Source organism: Lethenteron reissneri, chromosome 31 (assembly GCF_015708825.2).
Source record: "Lethenteron reissneri isolate LAM-NWPU_2019-01 chromosome 31, ASM1570882v1, whole genome shotgun sequence".
NCBI lineage: Eukaryota > Metazoa > Chordata > Hyperoartia > Petromyzontiformes > Petromyzontidae > Lethenteron > Lethenteron reissneri.
This window is the reverse complement of record NC_083809.1, coordinates 2,492,664-2,519,357: the sequence shown is the minus strand read 5'-3', so window position 1 is coordinate 2,519,357 and position 26,694 is coordinate 2,492,664. Positions and strand designations below refer to the sequence as shown.

At 51.0% G+C, this 26,694-nt stretch overlaps 1 protein-coding gene across 1 annotated transcript in view; it reads left to right on the top strand.

Moving 5' to 3' along the window:
* The window catches only part of LOC133349662 (ATP-dependent 6-phosphofructokinase, platelet type-like), a 67,791-nt gene extending 48,769 nt beyond the window's left edge, over window positions 1-19,022 (top strand). The window contains 12 exon segments of the mRNA XM_061563287.1: window positions 2,354-2,423; window positions 4,318-4,464; window positions 8,427-8,497; window positions 9,750-9,837; window positions 12,589-12,612; window positions 12,614-12,742; window positions 12,944-13,108; window positions 14,543-14,604; window positions 15,153-15,264; window positions 15,826-15,925; window positions 18,178-18,283; window positions 18,858-19,022. Coding sequence (XP_061419271.1) covers window positions 2,354-2,423; window positions 4,318-4,464; window positions 8,427-8,497; window positions 9,750-9,837; window positions 12,589-12,612; window positions 12,614-12,742; window positions 12,944-13,108; window positions 14,543-14,604; window positions 15,153-15,264; window positions 15,826-15,925; window positions 18,178-18,283; window positions 18,858-18,984 — 1,201 coding nt within the window. The 3' untranslated portion in view covers window positions 18,985-19,022.
* Window positions 19,023-26,694: the final 7,672 nt, after the last annotated feature.

Genomic DNA, 26,694 nt, shown 5'->3' with positions numbered 1-26,694 from the left:
CGTTATAAACAAAGATGTGCTATTAATGTCATTGTTATTAGACGAATACTGTCCCTGCACTCAAACGCGCGTGCTCCAAAATAACCACCCGTCGAATATATATACAACTACATCAGAAAACGACGCTGTACACGCGTCAATGAATAAACCAGAATACAAATGAATGCGTGGACGAATCCGTGGGCTTGCTCAGCAATGTTTAACTCGATAACCTCCGCTTCTAATGGGTGAGGGAGGGAGCCACACGCAGCCGGGATGGCTAACTCAATGATTGATGCCTTGTACGACGTCAACTGGTTTTCATGGCATCGAGTCTCAAGAGAATCCTGCGTAGGATGCTTGGCTCGTGACTTTTCCACAATGTCTGTTGAACATCTTCCACACCGTAACGTAGCCGACCGTGCTAATCGGAGGACACGAACTCGGGTACAGATATGTCAGCAGCCTACTTGCTGTACTGCATCCCAGTGGCACATCATAGCATAGAACGTCGGTGTTTATCCACACACCAAGGCTCTTTCTGTAGCACTTAGCGATTCCAGACTCTCATCCTTATGCGGTCCACCAACCCCATTGCCGAGTGGCTGGATTTCAAGCTCACGTTTGCCACTACACCCAGTAAAACATAACTAACTTCAGAAAACTGTTCAGGCGAGGTGTGATGCAGATTTATAGTATACTACGATACATTTGCATTGCGGGTGAGTGAAGTGGGTAGCGCAGGGAGTAGCGTCACTGCGCTCTGAAACTGGTGACTTGAATTAGATTCCAAGCGACAGCGAACGTAAGTGGGGTGAGTGATATCCGAATCGATCCTGGTCACCCCAATCATCCTTTCACTGACCCCCGCACTGACCGGCATGGTGAAGTATGGTCAAAACAACACCACGATCGTAATGCTGTAAGGAAGGCCTTCATCCGGTAGTGGATTGACAAGATATCTATTTAAGGTTGATTGCTTCACTATTTTGGCAAATCGCCTGATGATGCTGGATGTGATAACCAGCGAAACGTCGTACTACTCAAATCGTAAATGTTGTGGATTTAGTCTCCAACACACCGGTGGGCTGAAGTAGTAACTAATTGGCGCCTTTTGTTTTTGTGACAAACCTTACTAATTGGCTGTGTCGGGTGGTGGAGGGTTACGACACATTCATCCTTACGCGATCTAACCCAAAAAACTTTATTTTGAATAATATTGGTCGCGAAAGTCTACGTGTTAAACAAAGATATGAACGTTAATATACAAAACGCACCAATAAGAGAAATCGTGGGGGGGAAATAGGTGAACAAATCACAGCTTTTCAAAACATTGCACACGTCTCGTTTAACAATAAAAGTTACGCGATGCAATGGCGTGGGACGTTTGCATCTTGAGATTAAGGGGAAGTGGTGTTTAAAGGTTATTTTAAGAGGGAGAAGAAGATGGTAGATGGAGGCTTCGGGACAGAGTTGGAATGAAAGCTGTTGATAAAGAAACAGGCAATCACAAATAACTATTCACCATAGGTGCAGAGAGCCAGGGTGGCATGTGCAGTGAGTATTGCACATGCAGCCCGAGCTGCTAGTAATGATCATTGCACATGCAGCCGCACCTCCTATTAGCACGGTTGGCTACGTACAGTGCGGGAGAAGTTACACACATATCGTCAGCCGTGATCAACCCACTGCTGGAGTAAACGCCTCCCAGAGCCGTCGCTATCTCTCATGGTCCTGCAATGCAACGGATCCATCTTGCACACGACTCCACTCCTGAGCCGACTTCATTGCTCCATCTCCGTAGCGGGACGTACTCTCTGGCACGCTCCCTCTCTTGGCCGCCGAACCATCGTTACTCTCAAGCACCTGCCATCACCATTCCTTCTCGCGACGGTGCCCTGCACCATGGCCCACTTAACTCTTTGTCAATATATCTCTAATAATAATACTGATATAATAATAGATTCATCTTCTTGGTTCTTTCGGTAAAGTCACGTAGAAGGGAAGTAATAAAATGATAAAAATAAAACACAAAGCGTGAGAATTAATTTATTGTGTTTTATTTTTATCATTTTATTACTTCCCTTCTACGTGACTTTACCGAAAGAACCAAGAAGATGAATCCCTGCAGTCACGAAAGCTTTAAATCGAAAAATAATATTAGATGTGCGATCGTAACACTCATGTGCGTGCCCGTATGCACGTAAACACATGAACACACAGTGAACGTGACCTAATTCTTGCATCCTGCCAAATATTGGTCCACGTAGATTTGCGGACATCCTGCCGCCGTGGCCGAATGTGATTTGTGTCTTTGTTTTTCTCTCTCGGTGATCCTTCTGTTCATTTTGTTTTCTTTTGTACCGCCCGAAAGGAGTTTCCAAAACAACCTCAACTCGTACAACCTATTCGCGAACAACAAGGCCCCGGTCAGCAAAGCCAAGGTGAGAGCCGAACCCATTCGTTTGAAGGTGTCCGTCAAGCTCGCGCGGGGCGGGGTGGGGGGGGAATGTCCTTGGCGAGAGAGGACAACGGCGGTGCCGGAATCCGAGCCGTCGCCCGTCACGCAGCGAGACGGTCGCAGCGAGACACGGCGGCACGAGGTTCGGTCGTAAACAAAGCAAAATAAAACACTCCGTAGCTCAACGCAGAGGCATCAACGGAAATTACGCCGCGCTGCAGATGGAGTTGCCAAGTATATATATAAAATACGGGTCTCACTTGAAGGACTTTGTTTGCGAATAGAATTGCGTAAGGTATCAGCAATGACCTCTGTGAGTGTGCAGACTCGGTTTTGAGAGGACGCTGCTTTGGATTTTGGCCACAAACGACGAAACAAATGAGATGGACTCGACAAATGAGACCGTTCGATTGAGACAGATACCACAAACGAGACGGTAAAACTCAGACAGACACTCCGGTGAGACAGACATGAGAAATGAGACGGTGCCACTGAGACAAAGCGGCGAATCGACAGCACAAGCAGGACACAAATGAGAGAGTGCATATTGAGACCCGTGGCATGAACGAGACAAACGGTACAACTGAGACATATTCATAGGTTTTTTCGGTAAAGTCACGTAGGTAAAACATTAAAATTTATAAAAGTAAAATAAAAATCACGACGTTTCGGAGGCAACACAAGTCTCCGTCATCAGGTGGGACCGTCACAGCCAGATTTGCAGCAAATCTGGCTGTGACGGTCCCACCTGATGACGGAGACTTATTTTACTTTTATTAATTTTAATGCTTTACCTACGTGACTTTACCGAAAAAACCTAAGAATATGAATCCTTGCAGTCACGAAAGCCTCAAATCTAGAAACAACTGAGACAGACAGACAAAACCATACACACATCACAAACGAGTCAACACACGGCAAGCGAGACGGTTGTCCGACGCCAACCCATGGATGAGGCGCCAAGCAGGTTAAAGGGAAAGCCTCCAGGTTTGAGAGAAAGAAACAAGCCCCTTGCTCATATTAAAGAGCGGGGCACGATGTGGTTCGTAACTGCAGGTGTGGCTTGGTGGAGCCGATGGGAATCCCGCAAGCACCTCTCAGCAAAGCTGACGCAATAGTATTCAGTTGGAGTTTCAGTGTCCATCACGTTTGAGTCATCATCGATGCCATTTCGGCCCCGGTCAAAAGGCCCTCACGTAAGGGTAAGGGATCAGTCAAACCCTGCACCGACAGCCTATCAGGAACCTACTTGCTGTACTCCTTCCTCACAGGCACCACCTCGTTACCTGGCATGTGGGTGTCTCACGCGCATGATGGTTCCATCCGTGTGTGATCAACCGACCCTGGCCTAACGCTGTCGTAAAGTAAGCGCGATTGCACACCAGCGATATGGCATTGATGTCACGAAGTTTACGGGTCACGCCTTGAACCGCGGATACTCGATGGCGATGCACAGACGGAAAATTAAAAAACTCTCCCCGTCAGCGCGCAGAGAGACTGTGGTCACCACCCAGAGCAGAACCACGGAGCGTATAGCGACGACTCAATGCCCGATTCACGAATACGACGGAGGCGTCGTTCCAGCGATGCGCCACCCCGCTACTCCTGGCGGAATAATCCGTCTCATCAACCATCGCGCACGCACACACGCACGCACACACACACGCACGCACGCACGCACACACACACACACGCACGCACACACGCACACACGCACGCACGCACGCACGCACACACGCACGCACACACACACACACACGCACGCACGCACACACGCACACACGCACGCACACACGCACGCACACACGCACACACACACACACGCACCATCGAAGCCACCGGGGGCCGTGAGCGACGTGTCGTTGTGTGTCACACAGACGGCCTTCACGGTGGCGGTGCTGAGTGTCGGAGCGCCGGCTGCCGGGGTGAACGCTGCGGTGCGCTCGGCGGTGCGCGTCGGCATGACGTGCGGCCTGCGCGTCCTCACCGTCAACGACGGCTTCCAGGGCTTGGCCACCGGACAGGTAGGCGGGCCGTCGGAGAGAGACGCGGGACGTCGGCCCGTGGCACCGACCTTGGCGGGCTACGCCGCGGCTCCAGCCGTTCGGCAGCGACGTCCCGACGTTCCGCTCGGTGAGCTGGGAGCTTCTTCCCAGCGTTCCTAAGTTTTTCGGGAGAAAGAAGGACCCCCTGCGGTGTGGGCCGAAACGTCGGACGTCACGCCGAACGACGCGCGGGATGAACCGACGTGCGGCGCCGTGCGCTCACCATGTGTGCAGCTTCTCCCCACCCCATGCGTCAATGGTGTCACAGATAATCATTTTTTTGGTATCATCGTTATTGTAATTGCGATCATTATTAGACTGCCGCTAAGCGTGTCACATCACGTCTGCCTATTCACAGTGTGCTCCCCCCCCCCCCCCCCCCCCGTCGCGGGCTAAAGTCACCGTCTGTCTTAATAGACAGACACGAGCTTGATATTGAAGAGCTCACAGCTCACACCTGCCTGCCCTGCTTAGATGGCCCTGACAGGATAATTACCAACGACACGGACTTTGTCCACTCGCACAAACACAAAAGCACAATTCTAAATTTGAAGCTTTCGTGACTGCAAGGATTCATATTCTTAGGTTTTTTCGGTAAAGTCACGTAGGTAAAAATTTTAAATTAATAAAAGTAAAATAAAATAAAAATGTAATAAAAATCACGACGTTTCGGAGGCAACACAAGCTTCCATCTTCAGGTAGAACCGTCACAGCCCTACAGCTATATCAATCCTTGCAGTCATTTTTTTTTTCATTTTTTTTACTTGATACAGCTGTAGGGCTGTGACGGTTCCACCTGAAGACGGAAGCTTGTGTTGCCTCCGAAACGTCGTGATTTTTATTTAATTTTTTACTTTATTTTACTTTTATTAATTTAAATTTTTTACCTACGTGACTTCACCGAAAAAACCTAAGAATACAAAAGCACAAGGTACATACGTTTGAGATGGATTGTCAAACGCGCTGCTGAGCACAGAGGGAGGAATGCATGCGTGAATGCGTAGACCGATGGCTGAACGTATTCACGGAAGCACAAATGTTTTGACCAACATAGATTTTGTCTCTAAAGTCTGGCCAAAAAGAGCACGTGCTTTCGGCTCAAATTAATCCATCACAGTCGTGGGTAAAGTCACGTAGAAGGGAAGTAATAAAATAATAAAATAATACAACATAATAAAATAATTCTCACGACGTTTCGAGACGCTGCCGCCTCGACAGACCTGGTTTTCACCTGAGGACGGCTGCTTGCGTTGCGGCCGAAACGTCGTGAGAATTTTTTTATTATGTTTTATTTTTATTATTTTATTACTTCCCTTCTACGTGACTTTACCGAAAGAACCAAGAAGATGAATCCCTGCAGTCACGAAAGCTTTAAATCGAAAAGTCGTGGGTAATTCTAGATGCGGACCAACGATGTCCATTTCGCCTTGACGGCGGCATTGCGCCCAAGGTCACATGAAGGACACGTGACAGGTAGGGCCCACCTCGAGTATTGAACGTATTGCCACGAGCACCTGAATAAATTATTCATTCTGCCTTTGGCATTTCATTTTACATTAGGCTTGATGTAAAGACAACTTGTATAATTAATGGAGGTTACCACACTCAAAGTTAAGGGAACCAGTTCTGGCATGAATGAACATAACTTCAATAGCGTGGTAGTTGTGCGCTTTCTGTGAAACAAGGGTATGAAATGAACCCATTGAGGCCCATTAAACAACGGTGCCTCTTTTGCAAGGGCGACTCGGGTTAAAAAAAAGTTTTGGACATCTACGCTTGTAAATAACGTTAATTATTCAAAAAATAATAATTTTGGCTAACATCCCAAGCAGGACTATCCTGAAGGAATAAAACAGTTCCAATGAATCTCGAATTTTCATGGCCATTCCTAATTCAGAATCAGATGTCACAATCGTCACAGAAACGCAAGTTTCTGTGGCACGTAGACTATTAATGATACTGCATTATTCATTCCGCGGACTTCTCGCTGCTGTATTTTAACGTTAAGTTCAGTACAGAATATTCAAGTCACGTTCAGTTTGGCACGCCTTACAAACGGAGTGGGGTGGGGGGGTTGACGTCAATAATTCTGGGAATATTGTCGAATTGTAAACTTTCAAAACGTTGAAAAAAATACAGTGACTCACCGTCTCTCTCTCCCTCCCTCCTCATCGCCACCTTGCAGCCTGCAGGTAACTCTGCTGAAGTGAAATCCGGTAGAACGAGCAGAGCTGGTCCTGGTGAACACCAGGGGGTCCTGCTTAATTGCTTGCTGAGTTATGCTCGAATCGAGAAAAATATTTTTCTTTCATCTTGGTTACCGACAAAAACAATTGCTACTTGGGCACGTAATTGACCGTGATTGTTCTTCACATTCAGTTTGTATTTGCTTGTTGTATGAGGAATATGTCTTCAAATCTGTTACATCCTTTCTATTTTATATCTCGTCACGTTGAAATAATTTGACCATTTTCGCGAGGATGTGACCTCACTGGCCCAATCAGTGCAACACATCACAGTCAGCCAAACAAATCCTTCAAAGCGATAAGATCACTCATTTTAATTTTAGTTCATTTATTAGGTATAGCCCTGTGAGCCTTTCGGCTCTTGAGCGAGTTTTGTAGCTCAGTCATTCGTGAGTTTGTAACTTAGTCATTTGTTTCACTCTGATCTAACTTTAAAAAGACAACTCTAGAGGATTCCACAACTCTGTTAAAGCATGCGTGTAGATTTATTTTTCTTTATCAGAGACTATAAATGACTTGGTTGAGACTATGACAGCCAAGGCAAGTTGAGTTTCAAGTTCATTTTGTTGAACAAGGTGAGAACTCAAGAGACCGGGATAGGAGAGTCTCTCTACTGCAAGAGTGATCCGGGTCACCAAAATGACAAAATAAAAACAATTAAAGCACACAGCAATGAAGCAAACAGAAGTCATGGCAAAAGCCAACTGCATCACGTGAGCACGTGGGAACGCCGTAATACTTGGGGAGCAAAGTTTGTTTATTGGCCCGTTCTCCCCAGATATTCACGCTTGGAGTGCCAACACGATCCATGACACTGCCCCTCCTATCGAGAGTCACTCATAACTCCATTACACATTTTTTAAAAGCGTTTCTTGAGCTGCGTCTTGACCTTCACACTGACAGCAGTGTGGCTTCACGCAGCGTCTGAGACTGCTCGCAGCAAAGGGACTATTATCCAGCAGGTCGGCCGGTCCGCTTTGAGTCCTGAATCGACGTGTGGCTCCAACAAAAGCCTCGATGTAGACGAGACATCCACCTGCTGGGCAATGCGGCGGTGGCTTTTTTTTTTACCTGGCCTCTCTCTAACACAACAGAAAAAATTGACATCTGAAAGAATCTTGACCTATACTCGTTGGGTCTTTCGGTAAAGTCACGTAGGTAGAACAAATAATAGATTACGACGTTTCGATCGCAACTCATGCAATCGCCATCTTTCTTCCGCCCGATGACGATTGCTTGAGTTGCAATCGAAACGTCGTGATCTGTTATTTTTTCTACCTACGTGACTTTACCGAAAGAACCAAAGTGTGTGGATGTCTTGCAGTCACGAAAGCTGCAAATCAAGATTGAATCTTGACCCAACTTGTAGAGCCAAGACCCACCTGCAAAAGAGTATTGAGCTCCACAGGGGGGTCTGCCATGGTGTGAGCGGACCTGTCAGTTCTGGAGATGAATCTGTAACAGTTCTCCGATGGGATTTCGGGTTGGACCGCGTCCTGTTCGACGCGATGTCCAACGTTTCCACTCCACGTGCTGAAGTTCCTGGAAGAGCTCCCAGCCACGTGGAGTAAAGACATCTGACACCGTGCGCAATCCGACAACGCAACGGAGAGCTAATACAGCACAACCGTGAAAAACCTCCGCAGTAGAATGAGCAAACCATGTCTCGCCCGCTCCCTCTCCCTCCGCTCTCAGATCCAGGAGATGACGTGGGATTCCGTGGGCGGCTGGACGGGGCAGGGGGGATCGATCCTGGGAACCAAACGGTAATGACCGGCGATGGGGATTCTTTTGTTTCTAATTGTGGGGATCTGGTCTCAGCCGGCCAGCACGTCCACAAAGTCCAGTTAACAACAGAAATGACGTCAAATCACAACAGCGGCCTGGTCATTTAGCACTTGCCCCGACCATGAGAATGTGGAATTCCCATCTTTGGTACTTCGTAGCATTTGCATGTTCTCTCCTTGCTTTGCATGGGTTTCTTCAGGGTTCTGCGGTTTCCTCGTAGCTAGACAAAACTATGCATAGTAGTAGCCCGGCTTACGTCGTGGGTGATGCGTTCCTGAAAGGTGCGACGACGAATATCGAAACGACGTCAATTGAAGCGGTTTGCGGGGTAGGTGGAAGCGGAGGCTGAGAGGCGACGGATATAAGTGTCAGCGGCGAAAGTGCGGGGTTGAGGCGACCCAAATCAAGAAGCGGTAATAATAAAGTGACGATGCATTTGGGAAATTACGTAAATGGTGGAGATGTAAATGGGGCTATTACTCGTCAAGGAACATGAACCATCATCACGCAATCTCCGGTCATCCTCGCTGTGGCTTTTAGCTAACCATCGAACAAAGACGGGCACTGCATAGTGCGCTTTCAGATTCTCTTCTGTGGCTGTCTGGAATGCTCTTCCTTCGATATGAGGAAGCCAGTGGGGCTATGCACTTGTAAATCTAGATTGAGAATTATTTTTTTTCAGAACTGCTTTTTGTGCTTAGTTTGTAGTCCCCCCCCCCGCCGCACCTTCGATTAGCACGGTCGGCTACGTACGGTGCAAAAAAAGTTCAACGCACATACACACACGCAATGCAATGACTATTGGCCAAACATTCCAACATCGCCCCCTACCGCGAACACTTGGCACGGCCCCCGTGATAAACATCTTTGAGACTCGGTGAGGCTTCTGCTGGGCAGACAAGCGGCGGTGATACCAACTGGGGATGGGCATCGCCCCGATTCCAAAAGAACGATTCCCAAACTGTGCCGTCGTTTGTGAACTTTGCAATGCCCCGTTACACCGTTTACAAGGTTCAGTCAATGTGTGCTGGTGGCGCAGTCCGAAATCCTCGTCACCATCGTCATCAGTCGTCATTGTCGGCATGCCTGTTCTTGTCGTGACCAGTTATCTTTGTCATCTTCAGTCATCATCATCATCAATATTGTTGAAACCATCATCATTATCACCATAATTACATTATCACCATCATCATCATCATTATCTTCGTGACCACGTGCTTCCTCTTTTAGCACGCTCCCAGCGAAGATTCTGAAGGAGGTGGTGTCCGAGATTCAGAAGAACGACATCCAAGCACTGCTCGTCATCGGAGGCTTCGAGGTACCCCCCCACCACCCCCCCTGTTCCCCCCTCCCCACAGCCCCACAACCTCAATTCCTGTCCAGATCGTTAGCTGTAGCCAGCGTCGTGGACGCACCAACGTAATCTCGAGATAAAAGTTCACATCGTGGACGCACCAACGTAATCTCGAGATAACAGTTCACAGTGGAACAAGGAGACCGCGCCTGCAAGGATGACCACCACCACCACGGAGATCGAAGAATGAAAACTGTTCACGTGGAGGAGTGGCATGGATTTGAATTAAACAGAGGGGCAGCTAGGAAGCAGCACGGGTGGCTGCGGGAAGTTACAAACTATAGGGGCAGCAGTGGAGAGTGAGTGACTTCCGACCTGGGTGAAGGTCACATCTGGGGGGCCGAGTGGCCCAGCGATCATCATTGGCTCGCTTGTGATCTCTTGAGCGTGGTGGAGTGGGGAGCGAGGTGGAGTGGAGAGCGTGGTGGAGTGGGGAGCGTGGTGGAGTGGGGAGCGTGGTGGAGTGGGGAGCGTGGTGGAGTGGGGAGCGTGCTGGAGTGGGGAGCGTGGTGGAGTGGGGAGCGTGGTGGAGTGGGGAGCGTGGTGGAGTGGGGAGCGTGGTGGAGTGGGGAGCGTGGTGGAGTGGGGAGCGTGGTGGAGTGGGGAGCGTGGTGGAGTGGGGAGCGTGGTGGAGTGGGGAGCGTGGTGGAGTGGGGAGCGTGGTGGAGTGGGGGGCGAGGTGGAGTGGGGAGCGTGGTGGAGTGGAGAGCGAGGTGGAGTGGAGAGCGTGGTGGAGTGGGGAGCGTGGTGGAGTGGGGAGCGTGGTGGAGTGGAGAGCGTGGTGGAGTGGGGAGCGTGGTGGAGTTGAGAGCGTGGTGGAGTGGGGAGCGTGGTGGAGTTGAGAGCGTGGTGGAGTGGGGAGCGTGGTGGAGTGGGGAGCGTGGTGGAGTGGGGAGCGAGGTGGAGTGGGGAGCGTGGTGGAGTGGAGAGCGTGGTGGAGTGGGGAGCGTGGTGGAGTTGAGAGCGTGGTGGAGTGGGGAGCGTGGTGGAGTGGGGAGCGAGGTGGAGTGGGGAGCGTGGTGGAGTGGGGAGCGTGGTGGAGTGGGGAGCGTGGTGGAGTGGGGAGCGTGGTGGAGTGGGGAGTTTGAGGGAGTGGGGAGCGTGGTGGAGTGGGGAGCGAGGTGGAGTGGGGAGCGTGGTGGAGTGGGGAGCGTGGTGGAGTGTGGAGCGAGGTGGAGTGGGGAGCGTGGTGGAGTGGGGAGCGTGGTGGAGTGGGGAGCGTGGTGGAGTTGAGAGCGTGGTGGAGTGGGGAGCGTGGTGGAGTGGAGAGCGTGGTGGAGTGGGGAGCGTGGTGGAGTGGGGAGCGTGGTGGAGTGGGGAGCGAGGTGGAGTGGGGAGCGTGGTGGAGTGGGGAGCGTGGTGGAGTGGGAAGCGTGGTGGAGTGGGGAGCGTGGTGGAGTTGAGAGCGTGGTGGAGTGGGGAGCGAGGTGGAGTGGGAAGCGTGGTGGAGTGGGGAGCGTGGTGGAGTGTTGTCGAGTGAGAGGAGAGGGGAGAGGTAGGCAGTAGCCGAGCCCATGGTGGTGGCGAGTGCGGTTCGTGTATCGATCCGTGATTGGATTGGAAGCTGGCTGAGGGATTCGAGTATATGGGGCGATGTGGTCCCATTTAAGGGCGCGGATGAGAATTCTGGCAGCAGCATTTAAGTATCATCTGGAGTTTGGTGATGAGGGATGTGGAGAGAGTGGCAATCGTCGAGTCAGGATGAATAGAAGGCACGGCTGAGGGTCTCAGTGGCGGCTGGGACAAGGAAATGCGTGATGGGAACATCGCAGTTTTTTTGTTTGTTATTATCGGAAGAGCGATCATCACGGGGCCCCGATTCCTAGCCCGAGTGTGAACCATACCCGTGATTGTAATGGTCGCCCTGTCACCCACGCGTTATTAGAAGAGGTGCAGAGGATATTTTGAGGGATGGTTTCCCCCTTTACAAAGGGGGACAATGGATTGCTTAAAAGAGAAAAAGAAACCTCTCAGCAAAGTGCTTTGAAGAGAGGCGAAATTGGTTTCTTGAAAAAAAAAATTAGATGGACGTCTTCCGAGCGACACGTTTAAAGGACAGCCGTTTCAAGAAGGAATAGACGGACATTGTAGGGCGGGCGGGCGAGAGATTTTGTCTTTTGTCAGCAAGTTTATCCCCGCTGCGCGGTTGGGAATCACCTCATTAGCGGCGAGCAGAAGAAGACTCCCTTCAGCGAGCCGCGCGTTGCGACGCGTCCGGGGACTGCCCACCGGAGATAATGATGCGACGGAACAAAATGTGGAGTCGCTTCAATCACACCCCCCCCCCCTAGCCAGCCGAGTACTTAAACTGTGCATCCACCAACTGCCCCGGTGCAGAGTCTGCCCCTGAAAGGGCCTTGAGACTCAGGGTCTCGCTGTGTTTAAGTGGAGGACCATTTATTTATTTATTGTCGCCAGTGGTTAGCGCACTGCACGATGAACCCAGCGACTTGAGTTGATTTTCTGTCCACGGCTAACATCAGTGGCAGGTGATGACTGCACACATCCTGGTCGCCCCCTCCCCCTTCTCCGTGTCTAACGTCCTCCTCCTCCACTCCGCCTCGTCACCCCTTGCCCCCCCGTGCTGCCCCACGCTCCCCCTGTCCCCCACGCTGCCCCTGCTCCCCACGCTCCCCCGTGCTGCCCCACGCTCCCCCTGTCTCCCACGCTGCCCCTGCTCCCCACGCTGCCCCGTGCTGCCCCCGCGTGCGCTAGGCGTACCTGGGCGTGCTGGAGCTAGGAGGCGGCGCGGGCGCAGCACGACGAGCTGTGCATCCCCATGGTGGTGGTGCCGGCCACGGTCTCCAACAACGTGCCGGGCACCGACTTCTGCCTGGGCGCCGACACGGCGCTCAACATCATCATGCACGTGAGCGCTCGCCAGCCAAGTTAGCCCACCCAACACCCACCCAGTGACAGCTTGATTGAAACAATTCGATTTTGATCAATCGATATGAGCGCTTAACAGTCATCAGTACCATCCGCAGTTTGAGTTTTCAGTCGAGATGATTTAAAAGTGCACGGCTTAAACCCCCCCCCCGCCCCGCGGCCGTTGCCGGGCACTCCGCAGACGTGCGACCACATCAAGCAGTCGGCGAGCGGCACCAAGCGGCGCGTGTTCGTCATCGAGACGATGGGCGGCTTCTGCGGCTACCTGGCCACGGCGGGGGCGCTGGCGGCCGGCGCCGACGCTGCCTACATCTACGAGGAGCCCTTCGGCATCGCGCAGCTGCAGGTGAGCGCGCTGGCGCTGGCTTCTTTCGCAAAAGGAAAAAAAAATGCCATCGGCCGTATGCCAAATTCGTTCATCCGCGAGCATTTTAAAACGTGTTTTTTTTTTTTTACAAAGTCCATCAGCCTATCGGCCTTTCCAGACCGAGACTGTCAAGCAGTATTTGTTTAAGGTGAACTCTGACCTTCTGGGACTAATCAGCGGAGTCGTGGCTTGTGAAATAAATGCTGCCGGATCGGCAGATGCTACTGGCAAGAGCACTCCACTGAAATTAAGAGGGCCCCGTTTCGGCGCCAAAATCGAGGGCGAACACGAGGCCACGATGCGCTTCTTGAGGTTCGGAACGCACGGAGCGATTGTCACCGTGTGACCGACACGGCAGATGTCTCGAGGAGCTGCTCCGTCGTTGCTGCACACAGCAGGGCAGGTGGGAAAGTGCTGCCCCCTAGTGTGGATAAGACAAAGACCATCCTCCCCGTATCGCCTGAGCAGACTATTTAAGGCAAAGACAAAGATCCCCCGTGTAGCAGAGGTGGGACAAAGTCATTGTTATGCAAGTCCAAGTCGAGTCTCAAGTCATCAAATTCATGACTCGAGTCTGACTCGAGTCCAAGTCACATGACTCGAGTCCACACCTCAGAGGTGGGACAAAGTCATTGTTATGCAAGTCCAAGTCGAGTCTGAAGTCATCAAATTCATGACTCGAGTCTGACTCGAGTCCAAGTCACATGACTCGAGTCCACACCTCAGAGGTGGGACAAAGTCATTGTTATGCAAGTCCAAGTCGAGTCTCAAGTCATCAAATTCATGACTCGAGTCTGACTCGAGTCCAAGTCACATGACTCGAGTCCACACCAGCTCAGAGGTGGGACAAAGTCATTGTTATGCAAGTCCAAGTCGAGTCTCAAGTCATCAAATTCATGACTCGAGTCTGACTCGAGTCCAAGTCACATGACTCGAGTCCACACCTCAGAGGTGGGACAAAGTCATTGTTATGCAAGTCCAAGTCGAGTCTGAAGTCATCAAATTCATGACTCGAGTCCAAGTCACATGACTCGAGTCCACACCTCTGCCGTGTAGCCTGTAAGACTGTAGGGACAAGTGTTGTTAGCGAGCACCTATGAAGGCCGGTACAGTACACAAAGAGGTGGTTGGCCAGGACCACGCCCGACCGCCTTTGTCTCCCCAGTGATGATGTTCACCCATTGCACCAGGTGCTCATTTGAGGCTGAGTCGACCTCGTGTGGATAAGAGGTCGGTTGCACAATCGGGATGAAATTGGGGTGACAGAAATATAAAGGATCCTTGTGACAACAACAAAAATGACGAAGCTCTTTGGACATTGCGTGCAACATGCCTCCCGTGCATATGAGGACGTGAACCTCAACGGCCTCCCACCTGGGAGTCATCGGAGTGAGATTGTTGTCCGTGTTGCAGGCGGACGTCATCCGTCTGGTGGAGAAGATGAAATCGGGGGTGCAGCGTGGTCTGGTGCTCAGGTGAGTGGCGGCCATTCACCACGGCGCTTGTGCCAGGCTAGGTGCACTTTGAGACCGCGCTGGCAGGAGGCCACGGGACTGGCGGATGCACCCCGCTGCTCTTCCCACTGTGTCACTTTGGTGTGTTTTTAGCCGCCCGGCGCTGCTCTGCTCGTTGTTGCGAGCGCTACTTCTCCGCTCTCCGATCTTGCTGGAGGACATGAATTCGGTGATGGCACTAGCGAGCTATGGAGGCATGCCTACCACCGAATTTGAGCTTTTGTGAGACAGTCTGGGACGTACAGCCTGCGTACGTAGTAGCTGTAAGATAAAAGCTGTTGTTTTTTTATTTTTGGGGGTCCCTCTTCATTTTTAAAATGAACATGCGTTTCAGAGTATTTTCCTGCTATAAATTTCCACAGGATGAGCCACTTCGTTGAGCTATCATTTGTGGCCAGGTTGCTTCCGACAAAAGAGCCACACAGCTCAGTGAGGGCCTTACCTCGTGAAATAAAAAAAGATAGTTGGTCAATTTAGATCCTCAAGCTTGTGGCTTCCCGTACCCACAGGAACGAACACTGCAACACCAACTACAGCACGGACTTTGTCTACCACCTCTACACGGAGGAGGGCAAAGGCGTGTTCGACTGCCGCAAGAATGTCCTGGGACACATGCAGCAGGTGAGACACTTGGCGTGGAACAACGCATAGATTCGCATCACCCACGGGGGTTGCGGTGCACGGTCGCCTCATTGTAATTGCGAGCGTAAGCGTGGATGTTTTATTGGTTCACAATAGGGTCGGTATCTTTACCACTGTAGACCAAACCTGGACACATTTCTCCATCTGCCAAGTTCACAATACATGGAAGCAATGGGAACGCACTGGTGCAGTGGTCAGCGCGCTGCACTATGAACCTGGGGACCCGAGTTCGATTCCCGCTCACGGCCAACACCAGTGACGATTATCTGAACCGGTTCCGGGTCTCCCCTAGGTCGACTCAGCCTCAAATGAGTACCTGGTGCGGAGTGTAAACATCGCCACTAGGGATACAAAGGTGGCTGGGCGTGGTGGTGGCCACCCACCCCCTTGTGTGCCGTTCCGGCCGTTATAGGTGCTTGCTAACAGCACTTGCCCCAACAGTCTGTTGAGGCTATACGGGGGATCTTTGTTTTTGTATATATATATATGTTTGTGTTTGTGTAAAACGTGTGTGTGTGTTTTTTGTGCATTTGTGCATAGGGTGGGGTGCCATCTCCCTTTGACAGAAACTTTGGCACCAAAATGGCAGCCAAGGCCATCCAGTGGCTCTCTGAGAAGCTCAAGGAGAGCTACAAGCAAGGTGAAGCCTCACAACAGCCACCGCCGCGCTCTACAGCGGCGGCTAGTACACTTTGTTGGGCCCGTGGGCCCCTCGGCCGATGCAAAACATTTCCTGCGGAAACCCACCCCTGGTGACAAAACGCATTCATTTGTCTCTCTAAATACCGGTCATACTCAATGATTCAAATGAATGGAACATTACAACTTTAAAAATGCAGCCATGAGGGGTTTTTTTGGGGGTGCCATTTCGATCTTAGGGTTACAGTAGTTTAATCAGGGTAGTTTACCTAACTTAATTTTTATTTATTTTAAATATCATGAGTAAATACTGAATTAATGTCTGAAACAAAAACGTCGTCATTCTTGGCCGGGTCAACCTGCGCTTGCATCACAGCCCCGCGGAGCACGTGGAGGAGCGAGGACCACACTCTGAGAACCCGCTGCTGTAGTCCCACGATGGCTGTAGACCCACGATGGCTGTAGACCAACGATGGCTGCAGACCCACGATGGCTGTAGACCCACGATGGTTGCAGACCCACGATGGCTGTAGACCCACGATGGCTGTAGACCCACGATGGCTGTAGACCCACGATGGCTGTAGACCCACGATGGCTGTAGACCCACGATGGCTGTAGACCCACGATGGCTGCAGACCCACGATGGCTGTAGACCCACGATGGCTGTAGACCAACGATGGCTGCAGACCCACGATGGCTGTAGACCCACGATGGCTGCAGACCCACGATGGCTGTAGACCCACGATGGCTGCAGACCCACGATGGCTGTAGACCCACGATGGCTGTAGACCAACGATGGCTGCAGACCCACGATGGCTGTAGACCCACGATGGCTGTAGACCCACGATGGCTGTAGACCCACGATGGCTGTAGACCCACGATGGCTGCAGACCCACAATGGCTGTAGACCCACGATGGCTGCAGACCCACGATGGCTGCGGACCCACGATGGCTGTAGACCAACGATGGCTGCAGACCCACGATGGCTGTAGACCCACGATGGCTGTAGACCCACGATGGCTGTAGAACCACGATGGCTGTAGACCAACGATGACTGCAGACCCACGATGGCTGTAGACCCACGATGGCTGTAGACCCACGATGGCTGTAGACCCACGATGGCAACGCGATCTTCCTGAAGGGGTGGAATGCAGTGACCAAAGCCTAGCCAAGGCCTCTACCGGAGTCAACGTCCCACAGCTGCTGAAACCAAATTCCACACGTATTCCTCTATGAAGTAATTTCACTGAGATTGTACATGAAGAAAGAACCCAGCATTCATTTTAGAAGAGATAAGTCAGACAGGTTGACACGATTACACCATAGTGATTCAGTGGCATTGGACGATGTTTTTTTTTCTGACAGTTTGATTGGAGAAACAAAGGCATATATAAACAGTACTAATACGTCTTGTTTTAACAGCGCTAATGGATTTGTTTGAGAGCGTTTTAATCAAGGATAAATATTTGTATTCGTTGAGCGCTTAAACACGACCGAACCTCAAAATGCTGAACAAACACGTACAGGAAGTAACCGGGGATTAATTTCGGCCGGGGCTTTGTGACCTGGAAAAATGTGCCAGCACCCGGCACACCACGTCCAGGATGCCTTTCGCTATGGCTGTGGCCACTTAGTCCCCCCGTGCCTACTGCAGTCTAACTGCGATCGCGAAAATAATCAGAACATCGGCTCCGGTCGTGCGCTACTATTTTGGGCAATGACAGCGCAATAAATGAACGGCAATGTCACATACTGGGCTTTCAATTTATCCGTTTGAATAAGTGCCATTTATTCCGTTAAAAATGGTTTTGGGAAATCAATAAGGCGACCAAAAGTGCACCACTGCACAGTGCGCCCTTCCAAGAAACCTTATCCTACCCGCGAGCGGAATGGAAATGTACGAGCACTTTTTATCCCGTCGCGTAAAGTGCATTAAGGGTGCAGTGAGAGAGTGTCGAATTGAAACAATGCACACATGACTGGTAATCTTCTTGCTCCTGATCATGCAGTGCTGCAATAACTAAACGGTGCCGGCCATTGGTGCTAAAGGGAAACAATTAACGTTTTGTAAAAAGGTGAAAGGGTGGGGGGGGGGGACGCGCGATGCTGATGTTCCTGGTTATACGGAGACATCTGCCTCGATGCCTCTTTTCCCTCCACAACCACAACCTCGCCTCCTTGCCCCCGCCCCCCGCCCACCCCTGCACTCACCCCATCTCCCTCCTCACCACCCCCCTTCTCGACCCTCGGCAGGTCGCGTCTTCGCTACCGGCGCCGACTCGGCGTGTCTGCTGGGTCTGCGGCGCCAGGCTCTCGAGTTCCAGCCCGTGTCGGACCTCAAAGATCAAACCGACTTCACGTGAGTTTCCGCCGCCACCGCCGCAAGGCTGTGTGCATCGTGCACGCGGCGTGGTGATGCCTCCCCTAGGTCCACTCAGCCTCAAATGAGTACCTGGTGCGGTGTGTAAACATCGTCACTGGGGAGACAAAGGTGTTCGGGCGTGGTGCTGGCCACCCACCCCCTCGTGTGCCGTTCCTGCCTTCATAGGTGCTCGCTAACATCACTTGCCCCTACAGTCTTTTAAGGCTATATTTTATGCAGCGCCTTGTGATCTCCGGGTGAAAGGCGCTTTAGAAGTATACATTATTATTATAAACAATGGGGCAATGAGTACAACACAAGTTAGCCGATCAGCGAGTCTCGTGTGGTGGTGGCGTAACGTGTGGGCACTCCCACCCACCTCTTCCAAAACGTCTGACCAGCATGGAAGAGCAAGCCAAAACGAATATAATGTGGCTCAGTGTGTGTGTGGGGGGGGGGGGGGGGATACCCATCCATCAGTAGTGGCGTGAGCAAGCAATTTCAGGGCTGCGCCTCTCTGCCTTCTTGTACTCTTGCCTCGCTCCCTCGGCCCACCGTCGAACCGCTTCAGGCACCGCATCCCGCGCGAGGAGTGGTGGCTCAAGCTGCGCCCGCTGCTCAAGATCCTGGCCAAGGACCGCGTGAGCTACGACATCACGGACACCGGCTACGTGGGCCCGCTGAGCGCCAAGCAATAAGGGGGGGCGGAGAGGCATAGGGCAGGCGTGGGGAGGGCAGGTGTGGGGAGGGCAGGTGTGGGAGGGCAGGTGTGGGAGGGCAGGTGTGGGAGGGCAGGTGTGGGAGGGCAGGTGTGGGAGGGCAGGTGTGGGAGGGCAGGTGTGGGGAGGGCAGATGTGGGGAGGGCAGGTGTGGAGAGGGCAGGCATGAGAGGGCAGGCGTGGGGAGGGGGGCACGCGTGGGGAGCGCAGGTGTGTGAGGGCAGGTGTGAGAGGGCAGGTTTGTGAAGGCAGGTGTGGGGAGAGCAGGTGTGGGAGGGCAGGTGTGGGGAGGGTAGGTGTGGGGAGGGCAGGTGTGGAGAGGGCAGGTGTGGAGGGCAGGTGTGGAGGGTAGTGTGGGAGGGCAGGTGTGGAGAGGGCAGGTGTGGAGAGGGCGGTGTGGGAGGGCAGGTGTGTGAGGGCAGGTGTGGGAGGACAGGTGTGGGAGCGCAGGTGTGGGGAGGGCAGGTGTGGGGAGGGCAGGTGTGGGGAGGGCAGGCGTGGGAGGGCAGGTGTGGGAGGGCAGGCATGAGAGGGCAGGTATGAGAGGGTAGATGCGGGCAGGTGTAGCAGGGTAGGCGTGGGAGCGGCCGGGCGGACCCGGCGCTCGGCTCGGTCGAGCTCGTCACCGAGTGGAAACAAATCCCTTGAGCGTGGCAGCGTCGCTGGGGCAGCACCCACCACCAGCCGAGGGCTTCACGAGCTTCAGGTTCTCGTGATAGCGAACGCTCTTCGCGGATTTAACACGGAAAGTCTCGACAAAGGCCGTGAAACTCTCGGCAAGTCATCACTGGCAATGCAATTACCGTCAACATGGCTTCATTTTTCAATTGAGAGTTTCCGGAACGCAACTAGGCCAGCTTAGAGGAGGGATAATCAGCATACGGCACTACAACTAGAGTACAAAGTGTGCCTATCCATAGAAATCCTATATTATTGTACCGTAGAGTCCCGTAAACAGGATTGTAAAGGTTTGACGCAGCGTGAGCCAAAATAACGCGAGATGGATGTGGCGTGCCGAAGTGTCAGAACAAGTGTTCCGGCTGCAAATGAAGCACCGACCCATGGGCAACTCTCCGGCGACTTGGCACAGCGATGGGCGTAGACTCCTCAGAGTGATCGATTTTCCGCTAAGCCAATGAAAATGGAGACTGCTAAAAGGTGTGTGATTGATGAGCATTGATTGGTCCTTCAGAGCACATATCCTACCGTGGACGCACGACCTGTGTATGTGATTTGATTGGAAGTTGGCATTCTAGTTGCCCATTAGGTGGAGCAGTGATTAGATTTTTTTTTTCTCCAGATTTAGGCCGTAAAATAATTTTACAATATATAACTTTTGCCAGTGGAGACTGCTGCCAACAATTGCTCTCAAATCGCCCAAGTGCATCCAACGGAATTTGAGTCTCAAGTATCTTTTAAAAGAGGCTCCTGTACAAGGACGTTTGGCTAATTCCTCTTTGACTCTTTCAGCTCTGGGCAGGATACCGGACCGCTCGGGGAAAACCGCACACATATATTGGGAGATAGCTTTCTAAAATATGAGTAGACCGGGCAACCTCCTTGCTGTGTTTCCACCTGCAGGTCACCTCATTGCCCAGTATATTGTGGGTCACACAAGTTGGGATCTTTAAAGCGATCCACCAACATCGATCACAGCGAGCTAATCACGTGCCAGCCACATGGCTGTGCAGTGGTAGCCTGTGGACCGAGCGGGACAATCCAATATTCTAACTGCGTAGGTTTCCGCGGTCACGCTGGATAAGCTCTCCCGATGTATTTCCGGTTGCACCGCGCGCTGTTCAACACGGTGTCCGACGTTTTGCTCCACGTGCTGGGAGCTTCTTCAGGAACTGAATCGAGCGGCTCACGTTCTCCGTTCATGGGGCTTTCTGGAAGGGAAGCGCCGTGCAGTGAAGCGTCGGGCGTAATGCCGACTAACACGAGGGAACGGCCCCGCAGACGTATCGGAGAACGCATACGTTTTGTTGGAGAGAAAACACGAAAAGGCGAACATTGTCGGATGTTTAACCTGCAGAGATTTTTAAAAAACGAAACTTTCATCTTCATTCAACTTCTTTGGCAGTACTATTATCGCCGCAATCAACGCGGCCCATAAAAGTGTTCGTTTTGACCTTAATTAGTAAACCCAGAATGGTTACCCACGGTAGCTCGTGTTACGGTCGACCCGTTAATCCAGTAAACATGCTCACGAATTCATATATCATGGAACACAAGTAACAAAAAACCCATGAAAAAAAATCCCATTTAGAGGTTGCTTATGGCATTATAAAGACATGGCACGCTGAGCCGCAGTGCAGTTTGAAGTTGTAAAATGTTGTGTTTTGCCCTGAGCTTAAGAAGCGTAAAAAATGTATTTGTTTCGCCTTATTCATGATACCTTGCTAAGATATTTATTGGTTGTGCGAGGTCTTCTTTGCGAATGCAAGAATTATTTTTGCCCTTTGTTCCCGCAAACGCCCTCCCAGGCTGTGTTGCCACCACTGTTGCTGCTGGGGTAGAGATGAGATTTTCGATTTGAATACATTAACAAAAAGCACGATAAGACACCTTAGGCAAATAAGTAGCCTTGTAAATAAAATATATTACCTCCGCAAATATATTTATGAGTGTGTGTATAGATAAATATATTCAAGGGAAATGTTTAATTACATTTAAAGAAAAATGTATAAAATTCCAATATCACTCAAGAGTATATTGGCTACAAAGCCTCTGTTGATAAAGAGTATCATTACTTTCATGTGGGTTAAAATGTCACTGGGTGGAGCGGTGGCGCAGCGGTTAACGCACTGTGCCGCGAAAAACCGGCGACCTCAGTTCGATCCGCGGCCACGGCTAACATCAGTGGCGAGTCATTTATGAACTGCCCCCCCCCCCCCCAATATGCTTCACAGACCCGTGCTGACCAGCATGCGTGGTGAAGTATGGTCAAACAACCCCCGTGACATTCTTAACGTGGGGAAACCTTCATCCAGGGGTGAAGTGACAAATGGCTGCACGTTATACGATGCATTGAATAATTTTTGGTTTTATTTGACCAGATAGGATGCTTTGGTCCCCACTGGTGACAGCGTGCAGCCAAATAATATGGGGTCATATGTGGGGGAGTGGGTTCAACCTATCACGTGCACTGTTACCGAATGGAGACACCGGATGCGTTGTCAATATTGAGGTACGAGAGATGTCATCGACTCAGAAAGCGAGTGTGACTGAGAAACACTTGCGCTCGATTGGCTGTGAAATCACACGACAGTTGTGATTGGCTCAGGAAGCCAGTGGGACGGAGAAACACTGATTGGCTGTGCACTTTAGCGGGGCAATTGCTCTCCTAAGTGACTTAGAAAAGCGCTTTACAAACTCCAGCCCTCGCGACCCACATCAGTACGTCTGTGCGCGTTTACCGATGGAGCTCCCGTTTCTAATACGGATTGAGTTGTTTCACACTGCACGCTGCGCACCAGGCCGACGAGTGCATTGAATCGTCGCTCTCTAACTCGCGTGGGGACGCAACGAGGTGCCAAAGATCACCTGTGCATCCTACCCGGGCTGTGGGGGGCGAGCAAGGTGCACATACACACGTAGACATTGAGTTTGTTCCATGCAGTATGGTGCACAGGGGGCTTTAAGATGGTAATAATCATGGTAAGACGCGGGATAAAAAACAAATTTGGATTGGAATGCACATACGACGCCTTATTTTTCGTTTAATCTTTTTCGCACTCCACGTCACAGACGGACAGTGGGAGGTTGTGAGGAATGGAGGTTGGCTTGGAGAACCTCTCTTTTCACATCTTTGCACGACACTTTAATTTCTATTGTACGTAGACAAATAATACAAGTTAATAATTGCAAGGCAGGATTTAGTAAACTTCACTCCTTGCACCGCACCCATTGCACGGCCCACATTTTCAAATTGAACGATTTTCTGCATTCCAATACAAATGCAGTCGTTGCACGCCGCACGCACCTGATGATCGGTGAACATGCACACTCATCTGCATGTCGTTGGCACACCGAGAAAGGCGTTTGAGAATTCCCAGAGTCGGACGATGCACAATTGCACAAATTCCACTGAGTGTCTCGAAATCAAAGTAGCTCGGATGCGTTGAATGTACGGGGTGAGCAGAGCGACCGCAGAGAGGGGGAGTGGGATGGGGGGGGGCGGGCAGATAACCTCTGTGCGAGATGTTAACTACCTCGCCTAGTATACAAGAGGTCGTGGGTTTTTTTTGTTGCTATTATTTGGTCCTTCCCCCGCACCTCCGTTTAGCATGGTTGGCTACGTACGATGCGAAAGAAGTTCAACATACATACGACCATGACGCCTGTATATTTGGAGTTTGCATGTTTTCCCCGTGATCGCGTGGATTTTTCTCCGGGTCCTCCGGTTTTTCCCTCCACGTTTAGAATCAAAATGCGTTCAGAGTATTTCGCTACTGCTACAAATTTCCAAGTGACGAGCCACTCCGCTGAGCTATCATTTGTGGCCAGGTCGCTTCTGACTAAACTGCTACACAGCTTAGTTGGCCTTACCTGGTGAACAAAAAAAAGAGGTTAGTTTAATAGTTTAGCCTCGGGCCTGAGATTGCAAGAGAACCTCAGCAAGGTCTGCAGGGGCCTCACTCAGAGGGGAATATCGTCTGGAATATTGCCCCGGGCCTCCAAAAACATTTCAACTGCCCCTGGTGAACAGATGGTGGCTATCGCCGCCTGTGCACAGATTTGCACCCCTGACCGGTGACGCTTCTGATGAACAAGCAGCAGCAGCAGGCGCCGCGCCGTGTCGTCTCGTAGCCGTGTGCCGTGCTGTGACCGTGTGTATTTATGCAATCCGTGTTGCGCGTGTCGTCGTGCGTTGGAATCTCGGTGTGCGCGAAGCATGCGCGTCGTGTCTGACCGCGAACCCACGTAAGCCTCGGTGTCTGTAAATGTCGTCAATGCTTTTGTGTTGCACCGATTAAAGAGTTGCCTCCCACGAAGCTCCCGCGTGCAGCTTTTCGTTTGTCGTGTGTGTACAGGGCCACGTAACGATGCATCGATTAACATCGATTATTTAATACTGATAGGAACCTTCTGGTTACACCTGCCCACAGGGGATTATTGTGTCCGTCGTGCAGGGAGGGGCTGGGTGGGGAGGGTGGGGCTGGGTGGGGGGTGGGAGGGGTGGGGCTGGGTGGGGAGGGGCTGGTCACCCCGTGGTGCCCTTATAAAACTCAACGTGTAACCTACTCACGCGGCTTGTGCCCGCCCTCACAGTTGGGCATATTTGCGGAATACACCACGCCGCCGTTGACCCTGGCCATTGACCGAGCAACCCAACGTTCCTACCAGCTCCCTCCGCAGGAATGTGTTTTAGTTTTTTTATTCCACCTCCACCCTCCACATGTTATTTTTTTTAAATCACGATTGGTGCCATCGCCGCCGCGTCATGAGCAGAGGAATCCATTTGGATCTCTCGCAGAGCAGCGCCAACCCTTGTATGTTTGAGAACGGTCCGCAGAAGCGAATGCTACAGAGCCACCTCTGAAATGCCATTAAGTGACCTCTGGTTCACGCTGTAGGGAGCAGCATTCCCCCCGCTTGCCCTGCTCACAGAGAGAGCAATGTTAGTCGCATGACAGTCAAGCTGACCATTTGATTTTCGGCAAATTACGCGCTGAAGAAAGATTTAACGCGACTATGTTTCCGTGCAGTCATTGGTGCCGGGGCTCAAACCATCTACTCACTGCTCTCGAGATCCCGGTTTCATCACGGGCGGGTGGCTGCTGGGATTCTTACGTCCATGACACACGGCCCAAATCACGCGTGTGAGAACAGATTGACAATTGGTATGAAAATGGTGCAGCCATGCTGGTGGAGCAACCAAAACTGTGCATTGGTGAGATGAAAGAACTAATAAACAAATGATGCAGATAGAAATGAGACGAAAAATATTTTCTGGAATCGAATCATGAAGCCGACACATCAGCCAGCATTCGTTAAATCGCTCGAGGCAGAATCGTTGAATCCCTGTCAATTACAACGGACTCCATGAAGTGGGAATTCGGATAGTGAGAGTGTGAGGGTGTGAGTACAGGTGTGATTTGATATCTATTGGCACAGTGGGGAGCACAGGTGGTGTGCCAGTCATCTCAGTCAACCTGTAACACCTCACTGGGTCTGTCCCTGCGACCTGCTAGCGAGTCTCTTGACCCTTCACGTGGCCTCAATGTGCACTTAGCCTAGCACAGTGGTTACGTCACAGAGTGAATAATAGGCGCTGTTGTTGTCCATTGACATCTTTTTTGTCTACATGTAAGCGGTTTTTTTAAAATTGTTTTTCAAGAGCCAAGGAGGAATATCTATCATAGGGAGGGCGAGACAGTAGCGTGTAACAAACCGTGCGATTGACACAGTGGCTCGTGACACCCTCGTGATTAGGGGCAACAGACGACCCCACGTGGGCTCGCCGCCCGACCATGGCAAGGGGCAGCGATGTTGTTGTTTTTTCTTCTTCTTTTTTATTAACTAGACGATTCAGGTACACACCACATAGGATACGAATGGAGGTTGACACCAGCACAACACACATTACGCATTACAGTGCAATGTAAACCTGTCTAAAATGCACGTTGCAATAAACTGTTGGAATAAATTTCGATTTAAAGCTTTCGTGACTGGAGGGATTCATCTACTTGGTTCTTTCGGTAAAGCCACGTAGAATGGAAATAATAAAATAATAAAAAATAAAACATAATAAAATAATTATATACAAAATAATAAAACAAAAACATAGTAAAATAATTATTTTATTATGCTTTATTTTTTTTCTACGTGACTTTACCGAAAGAACCAGGAAGGTGTTGGAATAAACTCGACAGCCCTCAGGTGTCTTCCTAAGCTCTGATACGTCTGGAGGAGGAGACGACAACAACAAGGGAGGGGCGGGGGAAGGGGGAGGTGCCTCAATGCCCTCATGAATGCCCTTAAGAAGCAATGCCCTCTGGAGGAGAGGTAATGAAGGGGGAGTTACATGTTTGGTGATAATCCCCTTAATTCTAGATTTGAAGCTCACTTGATACAGCTATCGTGCTGTGACGGTTCCACCTGAAGACGGAAGCTTGTGTTGCCTCCGAAATGTCGTGATTTTTATTTTATTTTACTGTTATTAATTTGAATTTTTTTTACCTACGTGACTTTACCGAAAAAACTAAGAATATAATGCCCTTAGTTTTGCACTTAGACGCTCTAGAGCGGCAATTTTTTGACAATTTATTGGCCCATCCTTGTAGTGTTGGAGGCGGCGGCAGTGAGTGATGTCGTTTGATATGTGAAGCTGGACCGAGCCTCTGCTCGCAAAGCTCAAACCGAAAGCGAGAACAAGCAGCCCCATCTCCGGGGAGACAGAGGAGCCGAGTGTTGGCCCAGGTCTTTTGTGCGCGCGTCTCCAGAGCACTCGCGCTCGTTAATTAAGACGGAATGCAAGTGGAGGGGGTGGGGGCAGAAATAATTGCCGTTCTAACATATTACTTCGGCAAAGTTTTCTCTTCGCAAGCCTCCCGTTTCTAATGAGTTAAGAGAGTTTTTACTCGGTTTTGTTTTAATACATCGGTCCCCGTAGATATTACTTCTGTGACTTACGCGTTCATTCATGCGCATAAATTGCCTTCAATTGCAGCGCGCACGTGCAAG